This window comes from Falco peregrinus, chromosome 3, assembly GCF_023634155.1.
Source record: "Falco peregrinus isolate bFalPer1 chromosome 3, bFalPer1.pri, whole genome shotgun sequence".
Taxonomy (NCBI): Eukaryota; Metazoa; Chordata; class Aves; order Falconiformes; family Falconidae; genus Falco; species Falco peregrinus.
In genome coordinates this window covers 1,064,365-1,082,916 of record NC_073723.1, presented here as the reverse complement: position 1 = coordinate 1,082,916, position 18,552 = coordinate 1,064,365, and the positions used below count along the sequence as shown (strand labels likewise).

The window sequence follows — 18,552 nt, the reverse complement described above, 5'->3', positions numbered from 1 at the left end:
CACTTACTCAACCTGTCATGACAATGAAGCAACATTTGAGGACTTACAAATTGGATATGCCAAAAATTTCAGCCTTGAAAACCATTAAGTGACCTGTGGAAATGCAGGCCTCCTTAGGACAACAGAAATACGCAGTACAAATACGCCTATGTTTCATTTTGCTTTCCAGTTCTAGTGGAAGCAAATCAGCTGTTCTGTAACATGCTGCTACCACCACAATCAGTTCTGGTGCTTAAACTGGAGTCCCACGGTTATAAATGCTGGTGAGCTGCTGGTCAGGCACTCTGCACAACAAATTTTTCTTTGGATCTCTCTTGGTGATCTCACCAGTTGCAAAACAGCCTAAAAATTGTATGATTCAGAAGAGAGTGGTAAGTTCATGTTTTTACCCTAGTAGCTTCATGAGGAGAATTCTGAATCCTGTCGGTGCCTGGGAAGATTAAATTTAACCTCCCATTTTCTGGATTTTGTTGGGCGTGAAGGAGGAAGAAGAGTTTGAGTTTAGTAAACATGAAGAGACTCTTGATGAATGTTCTAGAAGCCAAAGAGCTGTTCTACATTTTTTTTACTTTACCATCAAATGAAGAAACATGGGGTTCTGCCCCCCATAATAATAACAACTCAAGCATCGTATAGCTGTAGAGATGACATTTGAAGTATTTAAGTAGAGTCTAAAAAGTGAGGCAACAGAACAGGAGATAAACTGCAAGCACAGAGAAATCATTGGGACCATGCCCACGCATTTCAGAAGCGTTATCAGCCAAAGGCCAGCCTTAGAAAAGCCTTTAGGTACCTTATACATCTGTTGATGTACACTTAGGAAACATAAATAGAAAGAAATTCCCTTCATTTTAGTAAATAAGCAAAGGTATTCTTCAGAAATGCTAAACCCATGTGTTTGTACGCAATGTTGAGGGCTAAGCTGACAATGCCCCAATAGCACTCCGAAGGTTAATTCTATAGATAACCCCTTTTCCAGTCTTGCACAGAAACAGCCCAGGAAATTCAGCGCCTCTGCAAACAGTAAGAGTAGATCCCAGGCAATATACAGTATACTCTCATTCCAGGTATCTGAGGTGTCTTTTATTTCACTATACCTATCTGTTCTCTTGTTAGATAAGAAAATTGTAATGATAAACATAAATGTTCCCGTGACCTTAAAGATGTAATAGCAACAAGTCTTTGTTTTGACGGAGAGATGACTTCGTGGTTGTAACAAAGAAAACAAAAGTCTGTTCAGCTCATGCGTTGGTATGATAAAGCCTGCTGTACTCAGAGCCAGCTTAATGAACCTTGGACACAATCAGTCCTCACTTAATAGCAGGTCTCCGTTTAGTGTGTTGACAAGAGATGCAAAGTCAACAAGTTTAAATCTTCCCTGAGCAGTGGGTTTTGGTTCATAATTACCTGGTGAATGGAGCCTGGTGGTTGTTACTGCTGAGCTCTTAGGGGATGAGACAACAGGCCTGTTAGCATCCTGACCTTTTTGTACTTCTTTCTTCACACCTTTAGGGAAAAAAAAAAAAAAAAGAAAAAGGTAGAAAGAAACCTGCAGGAGCGGGCTGGAAACTAGGACCATGCGTGGCAATCAGTTAGCTGAGGGGAATGTGCTCGAGCTGGTCTAGACAACAATTAACATGATGAGACGTGTTTACAGAGCACAGGGGAGTGGGAGACGGATGGCGCCAAGGTTGGCGCCAAGGAAAGGTAACACCTTGCTGTTAATTGATGGCAGTTAACCACCAATCAGGGATTGCCTAGTATGCAATGCTTAGCTTCAAGAACCAATCTGTTTAAAACGCGCAGCTTCTGAAAGTGTATATAAACTCGTGCTTCTGTACAATAAATTGACATTTGCTTGCATCAAGCTGCGTCCCGTCTCTTCATTCGCCGCAAATTGGTGACCCCGACGTGATGCGTTTAAGGATCTAACGTGAAGGGCTTTCGAATCGCCTATCTGAGCGACATGCAGTGAATCCCACAGAACTTTGAATGATCTGCTGAAAGGAAGCAGGAGCCGGCCTGAAATCCCCCCGGAGTTGAGAGTCAGATCCGGGAGTCTGTGCCTCAATCTCCTCAAATGGTGACCCCTATGGTGGTGTTCCGAAGCCTTGGAAGAATAAGGATGGAAAAAAGACAGCTCATGGAAGAGGGCCGTGTTCCGGAGGAGACGGCTTGGCTGAACGATCGTCTTGCTGTCTGGACCAGGCGGACAACCTAAACCCTGAGGATAACGCCTGTATGCATCGAGACAGGTGCGCAGCCAAGAAACTTTAGAGACTTTGAAAGAATGAAAGTGTGTACATACAGCAGCCAATTGTATGATGCTGCCGCGGAGGGGAACTCCGTGTCGGGAATGCATTTAACATCTTGGTGGCAAATTCTGACTCCTCTTTGCCAAGTGTGGACTAATTCTACTAACGGTGCTAAACCAGAGGAAGCTGTAAATTCCACCGACAGCGCGACTCTTCTCAAGACACCGTCAGTGATGGCGATTCTGTCCACACCTCCTCTGCCCCCAAAGCTTCTGTCACTGATTGCAGCAACCCTCACAACACAGGACCAAGCACAGGAACAGGACAACTCGGACAATGATTTTATTGACACTGATAAACCTTTTGATTCAGGTCCTATAGATCTGGAAAAGGAGCTAGACCTTTCCCCCACCCCCTTGTCTCTCCTGATGCATTGATTGTATTTTGGGGGAGGGTGAAAGGGAGTCTGAGGGATTGGTGACAGGAATGCAAGTGGGAAACACTTCAGTGATGGGTTTTGGGAGTCGCTATGGCATGTTCAGTATTTTGTCAGACAAATCAAACTGCAGAGTGGCAGCCTGTGCAATACGAGGCTGTTAAAGAGTTAAGCAAAGCAGTGCGGGAAGGGAGGATTCATAATACATTTGCTATGTCCCTTCTTGAAGTGATGGCAGAGCCTTATACACTCACACTGCATGATTGGAAGTCATTGCTTTGTATGGTACTAACTGATACAGTATATGATGTGGTTATCTGATTTTTGTGAGCTATGTGTAGTGGCCTTGACTGAAAACCTTAATCGGGGAATTGCTGTTAACTATGAGCAGTTGGCTGGAGCAATTAACTGTGCTGATTCTGTGAGTCAGGCAAGGTATCCCAGGGACAGCTGTTTGCAAATGAAGGAATGGCTATTAAGGCAGTCAGGATGCGGGAGTCTTGCCACAGTCTTGCAGGGTCCTAGAGAGTCACTAACTTTAATACTAACTTGATTGATTGGCTTCAGAATATTTTGCAACAAGTCGAACATCAGGAAGCTCAAGGGTTGCTTTTAAAACAACTAGCTGTGACAATGCCAATGAAAATTGTAAACGGGCAACTTTCACAATCGCAACCCCAACATGTGTCAAATGATTGTAACGCAGAACTCACAGCAGACTGTAATTCTCAGGCTGAGTTCTGGAATGCAGCATAACACATTTTTGCTTCTCTAATCTCTTCTGTAAGAATAGTACACGCTCTTAACTTGCTTAGTAAATTAGGCTGCTAGCTTGCTAAACAAAGTAATACTACAAATACTGTTCTTTTTTTTCTGGCTCATTAACAGATGTTGATTCTGTCCATCATATGTTGCTACAGAACCGAGTTGCTATTGATTTTTATTATTAGCACAGGGACACAAGTGTGAAGAACTTGATAGGATGTGTTACGTGAATCTGAGTGACCACTGTGAATTAATTTACAAAAGTATACAAAACTCAAAAGCCTTAAAACAAAGATCTGCAACCGAGCCAGGGGCGGGATACCTTTGGTCTCTTCTCACAGCTGGGAAACTTTGGGCCCTGACTCAAAAGTATTACAGGATTTATTATCATTATCTTTAACCACCTTAGTGATGTTTGCCTTATGTCTCCCATGCCTTTTTTTTCCTGTATTCAGTGTTTAGTTGATTGTAACATAAATCAGGTCATGGTCACCCAGCTACACACACGCTTTGCCTCGTCGCAATTAACAAGCAAAAAAGAGGATAGAGAATGTCTGAAGAGAGAGATAGGAGAGGAAACTGGAGAATATTTGACCTAACAAGAGATGAGAGAACAGCTGGGTATTGTGAAGGAGACTAGGAAAGATAAACATGGTTATCTAGTGTCTAATAGGTGTCTGCATGCTTGTAGTGATACATAGCTATGTAACTGCATGAACGATTTCTGCCCTGAGCCTGGTGGAGCATACAGCTGCGGTTTGTGTCCGGGCTCAGAGATGTAAATAGGGGCTTCTCTGTTATGGTAAAAGTGTTTCTCTTTGCATAAAAAAGAGAAGTAATGAAGGGAATGACCCCAGAGGTATGTTCAGAGAAGGCATGCTATGTTTCGAACTTTTTAACTGAACCAGTTCTTGTTTGGTGTGCCCTTCCACCTATGTATAATGTTAATCCAAAAGAAGCTGATATTGTTTACACTTTGAATGTCGATAATTGTCTTTCTGTAGATGCTAATGTAGTAGGAGGCTATGATGGGAACATGTCGCAGCGGTTCTTCTCTTACCCAGAGTAACAGCAGGGAAAGCATTAAAGAGTTAAATCACCTTGTTTGGTAGGCAGTTAAGAATGTGAGTCAAAATTGCCACTGCTTTTTATTGTTGGTTCAAGGACATGGCTGTGAGGATTTTGATGGTATGTGCTGCGTGGATTTTAGGCGCCCCATTGCAGCAACATGTTAACAAAATCTGAGAAAATTTCAGCCTTTTTGGCATCCATTCACTCAACTGGCAGTATTGTTTGTTTGCTATTACCTTGGTTGCTGTCATGTTTGCAAGGGCCCTGCAGAACATGGCAAACCTGGTACTAGCTGTTCAAAAACAAAAAGGGGAAATTGTAAAATTGTACGGAACAGAGACAGTGGGTTATTTTGACACTGATAATATGTCTTAGTTGCTTTTTTTATTTGTTCTATTACTTATACCTTGCTTTTACTCGTTCGGTTTCAAAGGTTCTTTTTGTGCAACAGGAAGGGGGAGATGCAGGAGCGGGCTGGAAACTAAGACCATGCGTGGCAATCAGTTAGCTGAGGGGAAGGTGCTCGAGCTTGTCTAGACAACAATTAACATGAAGAGGCATGTTTACAGAGCACAGGGGAGTGGGGGATGGATGGCGCCAAGGAAAGGTAACATGTTGCAGAATGGACGAAAGAGAACGGCCACGGTTCCATAGAAGGACTGTGTGATACAGCTTTTTGACATAAGTCTGGAGTGAACCAAGCTAGGCCGCAGCGAGAAATTACCAGACTTGCTAAAAATGGAAAATTACCAGGCTTGCTAAAAATGGAAAATTACCAGGCTTGCTAATAAGGGAAGAGAGATAAGGTTATGCTGACCTTGTAAATAACTTTGAGGAATTCACATAGATAAGAGAGAAAAAAAAAATATATGTAGTTAGCTATCCGCAGAAACCGCAAATAGGAGGACGTATGAAAGTGTAATCCTTTAGAGCTTAGCCAATCAGCAGATGATTTGTAGGCATAATTAACTGGAACTGTATATAAGACATAATCGCGCCGTAATAAATTGAAGCTTGCTCTATCACTCACATTGAGTCGGCCGCATGCTTCCCCTTGCTCGTCGCAGTAACACCTTGCTGTTAATTGATGGCAGTTAACCACCAATCAGGGATTGCCTAGTATGCAATGCTTAGCTTCAAGAACCAATCTGTTTAAAACGCGCAGCTTCTGAAAGTGTATATAACCTCGTGCTTCTGTACAATAAATTGACATTTGCTTGCATCAAGCTGCGTCCCGTCTCTTCATTCGCTGCAGAAACCCGTTTTATAATTCTGTTTGCAACTGTGCAGAACTATGTCACTAAGATACATACCGGAATGGCAAAATACCAGTATTTCACCCATGGGCTTTGCACAGAATGATACTACACAGTACTTCTGTGTTGGATGTCAACCTGTCACTATTGCAAGCATGACTGTGTGCATGTGGCTGAGCTGACACGCACAGCACTAAAGAAGGTCAGAAGGTGCCTTACACACTATCTGGGTTCTCCAGCCACCTGCACGGTGACAAATGCCATTAAGGCACAAACAGCTACATAGGTAGCCCATCCTATCTGTTCTGAGCTCTGTGTTCTCTCTCTTTACCTTGCTGTGCATCCTCACCCTGGGCTGGAGGAGAAGCTGAGTAGGACTATGCAAAGCTGACTGAAGCTACCTGCAGGTCCCTGCTCTATCAGCTTCTTCCCCAGGTTAGGAAACTGCCTTTTCTGGTGGCCAGCTTTCCCAAGAGGGTCTCACACAGGCAAGAGACGGGCTTCTGCAGAACCAGAAACAGGCAGGCTGTGTCCGGGCTGTGCTGGATGTGGTGTGCCAGACAGGAGAGGGGGTCTCTGCCTGTGCACTAACTCAGCCAGGGCCAGAGAGGTGCAGCACAGGCAACACACAAAACCGACAACACGCTGTGCAGGATACAACAGGGCCACATCATTTTCTTGATGTCCACAAGGCCAAACCAAAACCTGGTTCATGCTCATCTATGACCCAGGCACGTTCCAGGCTGTCTGCCCTCCCTCCTCTCCCCTCTGTGTGTGTAGCTCTCCACATTACTCTTGACCTCTGCATTGATCCTTTTTTTCTGCAGCCACTAATTCTTCCCACTGACAGCAGGATGCCCCAGATTATGACCTCCAGAAACTTTGCGCTAGCCTTTCCTCTTCCTTTAGTTTTCCAGAGGGAGGCAACTGGGTGTCTGTTATTATCCCTCCCATGGCTGGAGCTCTCTGGTTAGGGGCTTAGGGTGGTCTGTCAGTTGTCCAGGCTCTGCAGCCACCGACTGCCTCTTGTACCAGGGAGATCCAGCTTCATCTGGAAGCCAGAGTGGCCACCCAGGCTCAGCCCACCCCTCCCGCCCACCCATCAAAATAGCTTTGGGGACCATGCTGAGTGCAGGAACGCGAAAGACCGGCCCTGCTTGTTTGCCCATGGTGTGACAGTGAAGCCACAGGATTTCATGTGGAAAACACCGAGGAAGTAAGAAGAAAGAGCAAGGAAAAGCAAATCTCTGAGATGGTAAGGGATTTTTCTGTTTGCTTTCCTTTTTTATCGTTAGTGTTTGTTGGGGGTTGCATTTTAGTCTGCAGGACTGTGTCACAGCCCCCGGACACACAGGAGAAACAGACACTTAAGGCAAACAATGTTTGCCTCATTAGCTTGCCCTTCTCTTGAGTAAGTTCACAGATGGCTTGTAAGAAAATGTCAACGTCCCACAGAATCTGTAGTATCTGAATCAGGAAAACAAACTCCTCTTTTCTTGCTGGTGCTTAAAGACAGTGACAGTCCAAAAACTAATGCTCTCTTCCATTTGGCTTAATGCGTATGTGGTACGTCTATTTCAATAGTGGAGAAAAGTGATAATTTTATAGGGAGATCAAAGCTTCAGGGACACTTACTGCATGACTAGTTTTCTGCTCTTTCCAAAGCCACAGCTAGTCACAGTTGCAGTATCAGGTGCATCATTCACCCTTCCACTTCCGTCTGCATCGGGACTTGCAAGCAGTGAGCTGCAGACACAGCATTTGCCGTGCACCGAGCTTCATGTTTTTTAGCACCACATCTCAGCATTCCCTTGCAGAGTTCTGCGAAGAACACGTGCACACCCACCAGCCCCGAGCCCAGCCATCTGCAGGAGGATAGCACAAGAGAAAGTCTAAGACCCTCTCTGACTCCCTTCCACCACTCAGAGGCAAATCACACCATCAGTCATCAGGGGCTGGTAAAGACTGAACTTTTCTTCATACCTATACTTTGGTCCGTCTCCATTTTCTCTGCTGTTTATAAATTTGACATGTTGAGGCTACCGCTCATTTGTGATCAATACCTTTCACAGTGAAGTGACTAAGAATATAAATTTCTTGTGTCTGCCACCTACTACACTGTGCTTTACTACAGAGCAGGACATAAAACAAGTTTATGGTGCCATTTTATCACTAAGGACCAAGTGAAAGCAACCTGAGATGGGAGCTGTGAGAGAAAAGCAGAGCTTGTTTTATAAAGTATAGTTCATATTCTTACAGATTTGAGCATTACTTTTTCATGGCAATGAGGCTTTGGGTTTCTTGTGTTTCCAAATTAAAAATATGATGCACAAATGGGCCATACAACAAACTCCTCTGTAAATTTTGCTATGGCAAATGTCAAACAGGGACAATGGTAGGGAAAGTGTGTTTTCCTTTCGCTTTCAGGAGTAACAAGGGGCATATAAATACTTAACTACTTTTGGGTTTGGGACATTTTCAATAAGGAACACCTGGGGAACTAGTTCAGCTTCTTAACCTTAAGCACAAAGCAAGGAACAATTCCACGGTTAGAGCTCAGGCAGAAGAAAACAGAGCAGAGGCAAAGAAGCCCAGCAAGCCCCACTGTTCCGCAGGGGGCAAGGTGAGGTCTGCGGAGAGCAGCAGGAGCCACAGGCAGGTGCAGGCAGTGGTGCCTGGCAGGGGCGGCTGCATGGGCGACATCGGCCCTGGAAGGTGGGAGATCAGCAGGGCGAAGGTGGAAATAGTATCTCGACAAGGACAGAGGAGTAGGATTAATAGCAAGAGTGGGAAATGAGGATAGCCACCCTCCTTCAGTTTACAACATCAGGAGAGCTCCCAAGATCTGGTAGGGGCAGCAATGCAGCAACTGGGGAAGCGAGGAGGGGCTGCGTAGCAAGGGAAGAGCCAGCGCACCTGCTGGGAAGGGTACGGAGAGAGGGGCACATGCAGCTAACAATTACTCAACTTCTCCTTCACAACTAGAAGGGTCCTGGTGGCCTCTCTGTGGCCCTCATTAGCAGGGAGGGATTTGGGAAGCATGCAGCTAGCAAAAGAAAGGACAGTCCGCAGGAGCAAACCGTTCCCGTTCTGCTGAGCTCAGCAGCCACAGGGAAATCTTAGCTGCTTCCAAAGCTTTCAGTGAGCAGGAGCGTGCTGCGGCTGGACTAAGGCTTCCAAACAGAAATGACCTTACGTGTTTAAAACCTGTGTCTCAGCCTGAACTTTCTTGGCCTCAGTATACAGCTGACGGGTCTTTTTGTAACTTTGCTGACTGGGATATCATCAGTTAGGCACAACATCTGCTGTCGCTTAAGAAGAGAAGCTGTTCCAAGTGTCCTGAGGGGAGCAGACCATAAGAAATGGCTGCACGGTGTCTAACCCTGTGTCCTGTCACCAGTTGTGGCCACCAGCAGGTGCCTGGGGATGCAAAGCCTCCAGTGACACGTCCTGGTATGCACTCTTGCCAAGAATGTGCAGCTTATGGACCTCTCCAGAGGGATTCAGGAAAATATTTGCATTTATTAGCTCAACAGAATTTCCTGTCCATGCTTTTACACAGTGTCCTCTTGAGATCGTGTAAATGGCCATCATTCATAGCATCCTACAGCAAGGCTTTCCACCAGTTTAACTACATATTGTATAAAGATTCACCCTGTTTTGTTCAGTGTGAACTTGCCTCCTGCGAGCTTCATTGGCTGAACCCTAATTGTCCCACAGGGAAAGAAAATAAACAATAAACTTCTCTGGCTATTTATGCTTTTATATGCCTCTGTCACATATTGGAGCTTTTCTGGGCTGAAGAGTCCTGGTCTGCACAGTCTTCCTTCACATGGAAGATACTCCATACCCCTGATCTTTGCTGTTCTCCTATGAGCTTTTTCCCACTCTGTCTTTATGAGATGAGGCAAATAAAGCAACACATTTAATAACTGGGTGCAAAATACATCTAAACAGTTTCTCAGTTTTGTTAGCAGCTTCTGCAGTCCTTGACAGTTGTTCCATCCTGAATAACTTCATATTATTTGTAAAGATCGATACCTCATCTGTCATTGATACCTACTCCTAAGTTGCTCGTGAAGGCGAAAAACAGCCTTCTGACCATTTATTGAACATTTACCCTTATCTTCTGTTCCCTGTCTTTTACCCAGTTATTTAACCATGCAACTGCCTTCCTCCTTATAATGTCTGAATTTCCTTAAGAGCCTTTGGTGAAGGACCTTGCCAAAAGCCTTCTGGAAAACCAGCAGTCAAGCCCCTATTAATATGCTTGTCAACTCCTAGAACCTGCAGGTTGGTGAGACAAGACTGCTCATCACAAAAGCCACACGAGTCTGGCTCAGTATCTATATAATGGTCCAAATCTGCATTAGATACAAATTAAATTTCTAATACAAAACCAAAAAGTCCCAGACATTTGATGTGCGGAAGGAAGAAGACAGAAACAGGGCAGTCAGTAATACTGTTGGAGAAGAGTGCTTCAGCAGAGATGGTGAAAAATTATGGAGGATTAAGAAATATTTCAGAGGGAAATAGAAGTAGCAGTGAGTGATGAAATTTAACTTGGAGTAAGTAAACACACATTAGCCTAAAATAATCCCATACTTCAATTACTGAGCACAATTACTGTGCTCTGAGTAGGCAGAACCTCTCCATAGGAGCAAACATAGATAGCAATATCGATTTCTGCCCAGCCTCCACCAGAAGTTAACAATACAGATAACGTATTTTTTAAATGAGCAGAGGAAAATCAAACATATGACATCTCTATATTCTTCAGTGTTACTGTTGTATTTGAAATTATTTGCTAAAGCAAAGATTTTAAGACAAAGGGACTAGCTGAAATGGTAGCAGGAAAAATAAGCTTTAGAGGTTCTTTTACTGTAATATTTAGCAGTGTCAATGGAGAGAAAGAAAAGGAAAGATGCAGCGTGTTTTACAGTTATTGGGAAATATATTTAACATGTGTAAGTAAACTGTGGGATTCACCGCTGCAGGAGGCAAAATATCTGTGATGACCTTGAATGATTAAATGACACATCCCAAAATATTGTGAAGGAAATCACATGGGCAAGGCCACAAACAGGAGTCAGAAAAAGATATTCCACATTAATCTGTAATATTAGAGAACTGACTAACAACAATAGGAATTATTGGCCCTTGAGGAACTTTTCACTGGATGGATCAGAACATGGTGTGTGGGGGGTGATTTTCCTTTTGAAAATTGCAAAGTAATAAATATGAAATGTAAAAAAATTTCTATTTTTCAAATGCTAACTTAATCCCCCCTAAATTATAGAAGCAGCTAAGCCAAGCAGTGTGTGATCAGCCAGCTAGCTGTCTGCAATATTTATGGGTGTCATGGGAATAACAGTAAATGTCAGAACTGAATGTATGCTGTCATGGCCACTAATGCAAAGCCACAGCAACTTAATTCTTCCGGTCTTGTTAGTGATACAAGGCTTAGAATGGTTTTAAATGCATTTGGAGAGTTCTTCGTTAAAAACCTTATGAATGTCCAAATGCTGGCATGTTTAAAAGATTTTTGGAATAACGTATCATGCTAAACTGTCTGAGAATGGCTACGCATCATTGTAAGTATCAGCCTGGCTTATTCATCTCCCAGACACTGTGAATTTGGACAATGAAGCCAAATCCAGAATTCTCATTGTGTTGTACCTGCCCTGACTTCAGTGGAGGACCTTCCTGAGCATGATCACAGGATTAACTGAATACAGGAAATTAAGAACACATTCTGCGTGATGGTGAACGCCTTAACTTGGATTGATTTCAGAGGAAATTAACTTTAGGAAGAGCTAAGAATCCTCTAGGGATGACCTCTTTAAAAAAACCAACCACCAAACCAACCACGACCCCCCACCCCCCCAAATACAAAATCAGACAAAATTCCTGACAATATGTGTGTAGAAGTCCTGATTTGGTCATTCTACAACCTTGGCGAAGAGTGAGCTACCAACTCTTCCTTGAAGATGATCATACTCTGATCTCATAGCCATTGATACATGAGAGTTTCAAAGATGTGTAAAGAGAGCAATGAATTTCACTGCAACAATGATGTAGCCAGGAGATAGCTTTTAAGGACCAGATTATATGAGCATGTAACAAAGCCACTGACTTCCCTATTGTCATATTTTGTTTGCCATTTTACATATAGTCATATTACAATAACGGTAATTTTTCATTTCTGTGATTGATTTGTGAGGAACAAAACTTTGGGTTTATCTTGCCTGAGGTAGTTCAGATATTTACCCACCTGGATCTGAAATATCTATGCTCTTACGATCCAGCCACTTGTCCTACATCTTGGGAACACTTCAAAATTTTGCCAAATTATTTCAAAAAAGATGATCTGTGTGAATGGATAATTACAAGAGACAGTCATGTAAGGCTTGTCCTACCCTTAAAACTTTTTGTATCAGAAGATGCTTATCTAGCCAAACTGCTTTGCAACTCAGGCTGACCAGAGCACACCCGTTGCTACCGTAGCTCAGCTGACAGTATCTTATGAAGCTGCATTAGCTTGGTGGATTAGGACCACCAACTAAATTCCTGCGCTCTGCACCCCAAAATCATGATAGTAGTGCATGAATTTTTGGGAGCATGAATTTATAGAGCACTCATCTTGATAAACATCAAAGTCATCAACCCTCTTTCCTCCACAGACAATGGAGTAGAGCCCTATGCTGGGAGCCCTCACCAGCATCTTCTGGTTCTCAAATGCTGACTTAGGGGGGCTGCCTGTCCTTGGAGCGAGTGTGCCCTGGGCTTGGGGGGTGTCACCTCAGTACCCTTCCTGCCTCCACCCCCACCCCCGCAGACGGCTCACCCAATCAGACCCCAATTCACAGCACAGAAGGGTGCTGTTTGCATCCTGCTGACCCCACACCAGGGAACAGCAGGGAGTGAAATGAAACCGGTTTTATAGAGGGTGCAATTAAAGGAAGCAAGGGGCAGAAGTTCATCATCCCCCTTTAACAGGTGGTGAGTTTAGGTAAGCTGCTCTGATGACAGAACTGCTGTGCAGTTGGATAGCCACAGACTTCTGAACTTTGTGGAAGATAGGTCTTTGGTTTACATTTTGGTCACAAAGGATTTTTCTTCCCACTGACATACAGTCCTTGCCCTGACATACAGCAGACAAGCTAACAATAACATTTTTGTTCAGCTCTGCAGAATCAGTTTGCAAAATGTATAATTTACATCGTTAAGTTGGTAGGGTTTTTTTGTACTATATATATGTATAAGCAAGAGAAATGTAGAAAACTAGGAGGTTATTACAAAAGGTTGGAATGGAGGTTAAGTACTGGCAGAAGAGGATTATGAATTTCTGGCAAAGGCCCACCTTCTCGTCTGTACAATGGACAGATCTCTGGTGTCCCGCAGCAGGGAAGGAGGAAGAAAGCTAGCTGCAGAGAAAGGCACAGCTGTGAGAGAGGCAGACACCAGAGAGTAACTGCCATGGTACATGGCAAATAGGGGCGTGCGGGCTAACAGCAATTTGAGTTCACATGGGTGAAAAAGAAGGAAAGCACTGAGTTCATATGTCAGTGACACAAATTAGTAATAAGCTATTTGTTCTTGCAGCTCCCATCACCTTTGGCTAATAACAATCTTTGACGATTAAAGTAACAATTTAAAGTCCTCAGGACCAAATTTAACCCACTGACCAAGAAGTGGCAAATGAATCCACTCTTGTGGCTGAAGTCAAGAATGGCCAGTGGTACGAAAGGGACCGCTGTTTCTTTGTGTTAGTTTTAGGGAATCATGCTCTGCATTTCAGTTATGGACTACGTATTGCTGGCTCTGCCCTGAGTTACAGATGATACACTAAAAACCTCACCTGTCCCACCATCAGGTAGTCATGGTCTTCTGGCACTCTTGCTGCACAAGGAGAGAGAAACCCAAATTCATTTCACTGAAGTAATGCAAAAGACAACCTCAGGAATGCCAAGAAGAATTTATTGTGAAATGGACATTTTTCTGGATTTTTCAGATTTGCTTTACTTAAGTTTTAGCTGTTTACACTGAGCAACATAATTCTTAATAAGTTATTACCGAGGGGAAAAAAATTGCAAAGCGTCTTGGGAAGATGACAGCATGAGCTTACTAGAATCGTAGGCCATTAATTCCTTGGGTAAAGCAGCATCCTTCTGTGGTGCTGGATTTCAGCTTTGATGACAACATTGACAAAATTTCTGCTTCTGGTTTAATTTGAAGTGTGAAACTCTGTTAAGCAACCCCACCCAAACATCATTTTCCTCACTTCAGCTATGCAGAAGAGCAGAGGGATTTTGCTTTCAGTTTAAAAATAGGAACAGTTTCCCATCAGTTTATTCAATTTTGTTCCCTTTCTGGAACTTACTGCGCTTTTACTTGCCTTGGTGGTTAGGGGCTGTGCTGTAAACCAAAGCAATAAGGACGACTTTAGTTAAAGAAGAGGTTTGGTTTTGTACCTTCTTGCTAAGAAATCTTACGACAACTCCAAGATAATATATTTGAGGTCAAGATAATATATTTGAGCTCACAAAACACACAGGTGCTCAGTCTTCTCACTGTCTTGCTTTGAGGGCAGCCAAGACAGAGGAATGTCATTTTCTTCTGCCACTGCTGGTGACCTGTGGGCAAGATGCAAGCAGAGAGAGAGATCACCGCACTCTTCCTTCCCTGGCTCCCTGCTCTTCTTTGCCTGTTGGTTCATAGCAGATTCCTGTTCTGCAGCGGTAAGGATGGTTCTGCTGGTTCCTGCAGTCTGCCTGCAGTCACAGCTGGCAGCACAAGGCTGAGAAGAGGGCAGATCTGCACCAGTGCAGCTCAGGCACTGCCTCAGAGCTGTGCCAGCGCACAGTGCAAGCACTCGCAGTGACAAAGGTGCCGCTTTAAGAGTTCTAGTCTTTGTGAATGTAGCTAATCTTGTTCTTTTTCCCTCTCTCTTTTCTTCACACACACGCACCCCCCCCAACACCCTCCCTTAGCCAAGTAACATTATGGTACCCAAAACATCCTGTGGCAATTAGTTCCCCGGTTTCCCCGTGATTAAGTACCTGATTTGATTTCTCCTGTTTGAAATCCTCCATGAGTCGTGCTTGCCTCCTTTACACTAACTACAACTTTACTACCTATATTTTTATATAACTGCCCCTCTGAAGATTCCTTCTTCAGTATTTCCTTCCGCTGAAGCTAGTTCTTACCCTTGCTGCTGATTTTCTCTGCCCCATTTTAACTCCACTTGATCTGTTCTGGCGTGGGGATCAGAACTGCACAGGTCTGGGGGGTTTTGGGGCAAATGTGACACAATTCCCGATTTGTTCCGTGTTCCTCTGCACTCCTTATAAATTCGCTTTTCCTTTTGTGAACTGCCAGTGGTTTTTAAGCCGACACTTTTGCTCTGCCGGCTGCATTCCTCCCGGAGGGGTACGCACCAGCCCGGGGTGCCCCCGGCACATGGAGCAGCTCCCGAGCCCCCGCCGCCCGCGCCCCTCTCCGTCCCTGCCGCCCGCACCCCGCGGCAGCCGCGGCGCCCGGGCAGGTCCGGCTGCTCAGCAGAACCCGCCCCCGCCCCGCCCCTCCCTGGGATTCGATGTTATGTCACGTGGCCCTGCGGCCCCGCCCCCTTTCCCGCGCGCGGTCCCGGGGCGCCGGGCAGCCATGGCGGGGTGCGGGGCCGCGGAGCGCGTGTTCCCCGCTCTGCCCCGCCTGCAGCCGCTTTCCACGGCCCGGCGCCCACCCGCGCCGTGGTTCAAGGACGTCCAGGCTGCCCCCGGGACGGCTGTGGGCTGGCAGTGGGGCCGCCCCGAGCGGCAGCTTTCGGCCCCGGGCCTCAGCCGCCCGGTCGCTCACGGAAGCTACGGCAGATGCTGGTGGCAGCGGAGCTGAGGGGCCGGCGGGATGAGAGGACCGGCGGGGCGGAGGGGGTGGCCGAGGGGACCGGCGGGGCGGAGGGGGATGGCGGGGCTGAGGGACATGGCCCGGCTGAGGGGACTTGGGGAGCTGAATGGACGGGGGGGAGCTGAGGGGATGGCGGGGCTGAGGGGGGGCTGAGGGGAGGCCGGGCTGCGGCCGTGCCGTGCCGAGGGACCGGGGCGCTGCGCGGACCAGCGCCGCGGCGGGGCTGAGGGCCGGGGGCCGCGCGCGGCGGGCAGCGCCTCGCAGGCGGGGCACGTGCCGGAGGCCGCGCGGGCGGCGGTTGAGCGCGCGGCGGTTGGTGCCACCTACCGACACGGACGCGTCGCAGCAGCCCGTCCCCGTCAGTGCCGACACCTTCCCCGCCAGGCTGCGGCGGCTGGTCAACAGCCCGCGCTGCCGCTCCGTTCGCTGGGGTGCCTCCGGCCGGGGGCTGGTCATCAACCAGCCGCGCTGTGAGTGCGAGCTGCTGGGCGCCGGGCCGGCCGTCGCCGCGCAGCCGGGTGGCCGTGGGGCAGCGGCAGCCGCCGGTTTCTTCAAGAACTTCAGCAGCTTCATCCGGCAGCTCAGTCTCTATGGCTTCCGCAAGGTGGGGATGTTGCCGGGGAGCAGTGTGGTGGGGGGGCCGGGCCCAGAGGGTGGACAAGGCAACGGTGGCAACTGCACTGGGCCCCTGCATCACTTCCGCAGCCCCCACTTTTGCCGCGACCACCCCGACCTCCTTGTCCACCTGAAGCGCCTGACGACGGGCAACAAGGCGAAGATGGCAGCGGGCCTGGATGTGACCAGCCGCCCACCCAACCGCTTCCAGCGCTTGCCTGGCACGCCACTGAACGGGCAGCCGCTGCCTCCACCCTCGACGCTTAGCAGGCCTGGTGAGTCAGAGTGGGCCATGTGGGGCCTTGGTGGGTTTTTGAGAAGCACTGGGTGGCATGGGATTTGAAAATCAACGCTCTCCTGAGGGAGAAGGGTTACCTGTCCTTGCCGGTGGCATCTCAGTTCACCTGGTGTAGGGAAGCTGTTGTTGTTTATGCAGGTAGATCTGCTGCCAGTAAGCATGAGTAGCATGGTTCACATGTATTTCAGGCTGCCTGTAGACTACAGTACAGTCTCCATTGCGTGCTACACTAAGAACACCCTTGCTCGATCTCTGTGGAGCTGGCACAGCTCTACCAGATGAACGTTACTGCTTCTTGCCCGTCAGTAAGGATGCCCATCAGTAGGGGTGCTTAATAAGCTGTCATTACATGTGTGTGAAGCAGTGAGTTGTGTGAAGTGATAACTAGAGCATCCTGTTAGTTTTGTGCAAAGGAGACAAGACCTGGTAGTAAGATTTTTGTCAGTTGTCTCCTGAAAAAGAATTCACAAGCTACGTAGTTTTTAAAACGGATTGAATGAGTAGGTGAGAGCTAATTAGAAAATAATACTGCTGAAAAGCCCTAAAACGTGTTTTCTTTCTTTCTAACCCTCTTTGAGAGGATCTGGGTTTTCCCAAGACAAGTGTGAGCCCTCAGGATTATTCCACACATTTTGTATCGGCCCTAAAGCTTTGTAGTTGGTGCTGTGTAAGGAAGATGTGAATATCTTGCTTTGCAGTGCTCTTGGGCTGCTGCCAGAAGAGCACTCCGGCTTCCCATTCCCTTGGTGGCATGTTAACTGTCATCTTCCTTGCAGCTGATACAGCAACGTGTTGGTTCAGTGCAGTGATCGGAGGAGACTTTAATAGCCTTTTTGTGGCTGGCTCTTGGACCCGGGTGATGCACCCCATGGGTGCAGAGCTGTAAGGCGCGGTGTAGGAGAAGCGGCAGGACTGTGCGAGCAGGAGAAGGGGAGAAGCAGTTGTCGGTACTGCTGTCTGCAGCACCGGCTGGCCTTTAGAGCAGAGTAGGGTATCCCCATACTCTTGGTTACTGTGTCAGGGTAGGAACTGTCATCTAATTCAAGTGGTGTTTTCCGTGATGTGTGTGGAACTGCACGTGCAATACCAAGAAGACAAAATGAAGCATCTGAGAAGGGATGGAACTTATTTCAGTAGGGAGGCTAGGAAACATTTAAACTAATGATTTGATGTTAACCTTGTTAAGGCTAAGATGAGTCATTGCAGACTTCAGTGACGTGGTTTGTCTGATGTAATGCAGACCACTGGTAAAGGAAATTATGAGAAAGAGATGACTTTTTCATTTTTTGTCCTCTGTTTTTATGGCTGCAGTTTCAGAGTTTTTGCTCTAGGAGTCTCATTTTCTAGAAAGACAGAACAAGGAAAACATTGGGGTTTCTATGCAGTCAAGTTCTGACAGGCTGACAATGTACTGTGCGCTCTGTACTGACTGTTTAGGGGCACATCTGTTCCCAGTGTCTTGCAGGGTGTAACGCTCTGTTAAACATTCAGGAACAAGTCCTGGACAGCAACTGGAGGTTGGTAACTTGGCATCCTGTGGTGTCTTGTTTACGTGTTAGAGCTAGATAATCTTCATGTCCCTATCCAAAGGTAAAATATAAACAAAAGAATTTTCATACCCCTGTTCCTTCTCTGTTTATAAATGGTGAAAGTACTGAACAGGAAGTAAACGGTCCTATACATTAAGTCTTAGCAAATCTTCAGGGTCAGCTGGTATTTATTTAGTGATTCTTAATGGTTAAATGTGAACTTGCAGAATAATGACTGTATGTTACTGATTTCATCAGAGGAGTGCAAGAGGTAAATGTGAGGCTATTTTTAAAAAAAGTCTTTTTGGGTGAGAATTGGAAACTACAGGTCTGAGAAAGCCTGGCTTCTAGATAAACCCTATTGACGTGAACCATCCTGAAACTTGTAATTCTCATGGCTAAATGCAATCCTGCAGGGGAG

The 18,552-nt window shown here is 46.2% G+C and overlaps 1 protein-coding gene across 1 annotated transcript; it reads left to right on the top strand.

Annotated features, from left to right (window-relative positions):
• The first annotated feature begins 15,449 nt into the window (after positions 1-15,449).
• Positions 15,450-17,488, top strand: LOC129784010 (heat shock factor protein 5-like). Its single transcript, XM_055798663.1, has 3 exons — positions 15,450-15,583; positions 15,954-16,579; positions 17,379-17,488. The coding sequence occupies exons 1-3, from the start codon at positions 15,450-15,452 to the stop codon at positions 17,486-17,488; spliced, it is 870 nt and encodes a 289-aa protein (XP_055654638.1).
• The last annotated feature ends 1,064 nt before the right edge of the window (positions 17,489-18,552 follow it).

Coding starts and splice junctions, on each gene's coding strand:
- LOC129784010 (XM_055798663.1), top strand. CDS start 15,450: ATGGCGGGGTGCGGGGCCGCGGAGCGCGTGTTCCCCGCTCTGCCCCGC. Junction 15,584..15,953: donor GGGACGGCTGTGGGCTGGCA/GTGGGGCCGCCC, acceptor AGCGCCTCGCAG/GCGGGGCACGTGCCGGAGGC. Junction 16,580..17,378: donor CTCGACGCTTAGCAGGCCTG/GTGAGTCAGAGT, acceptor TCTTCCTTGCAG/CTGATACAGCAACGTGTTGG.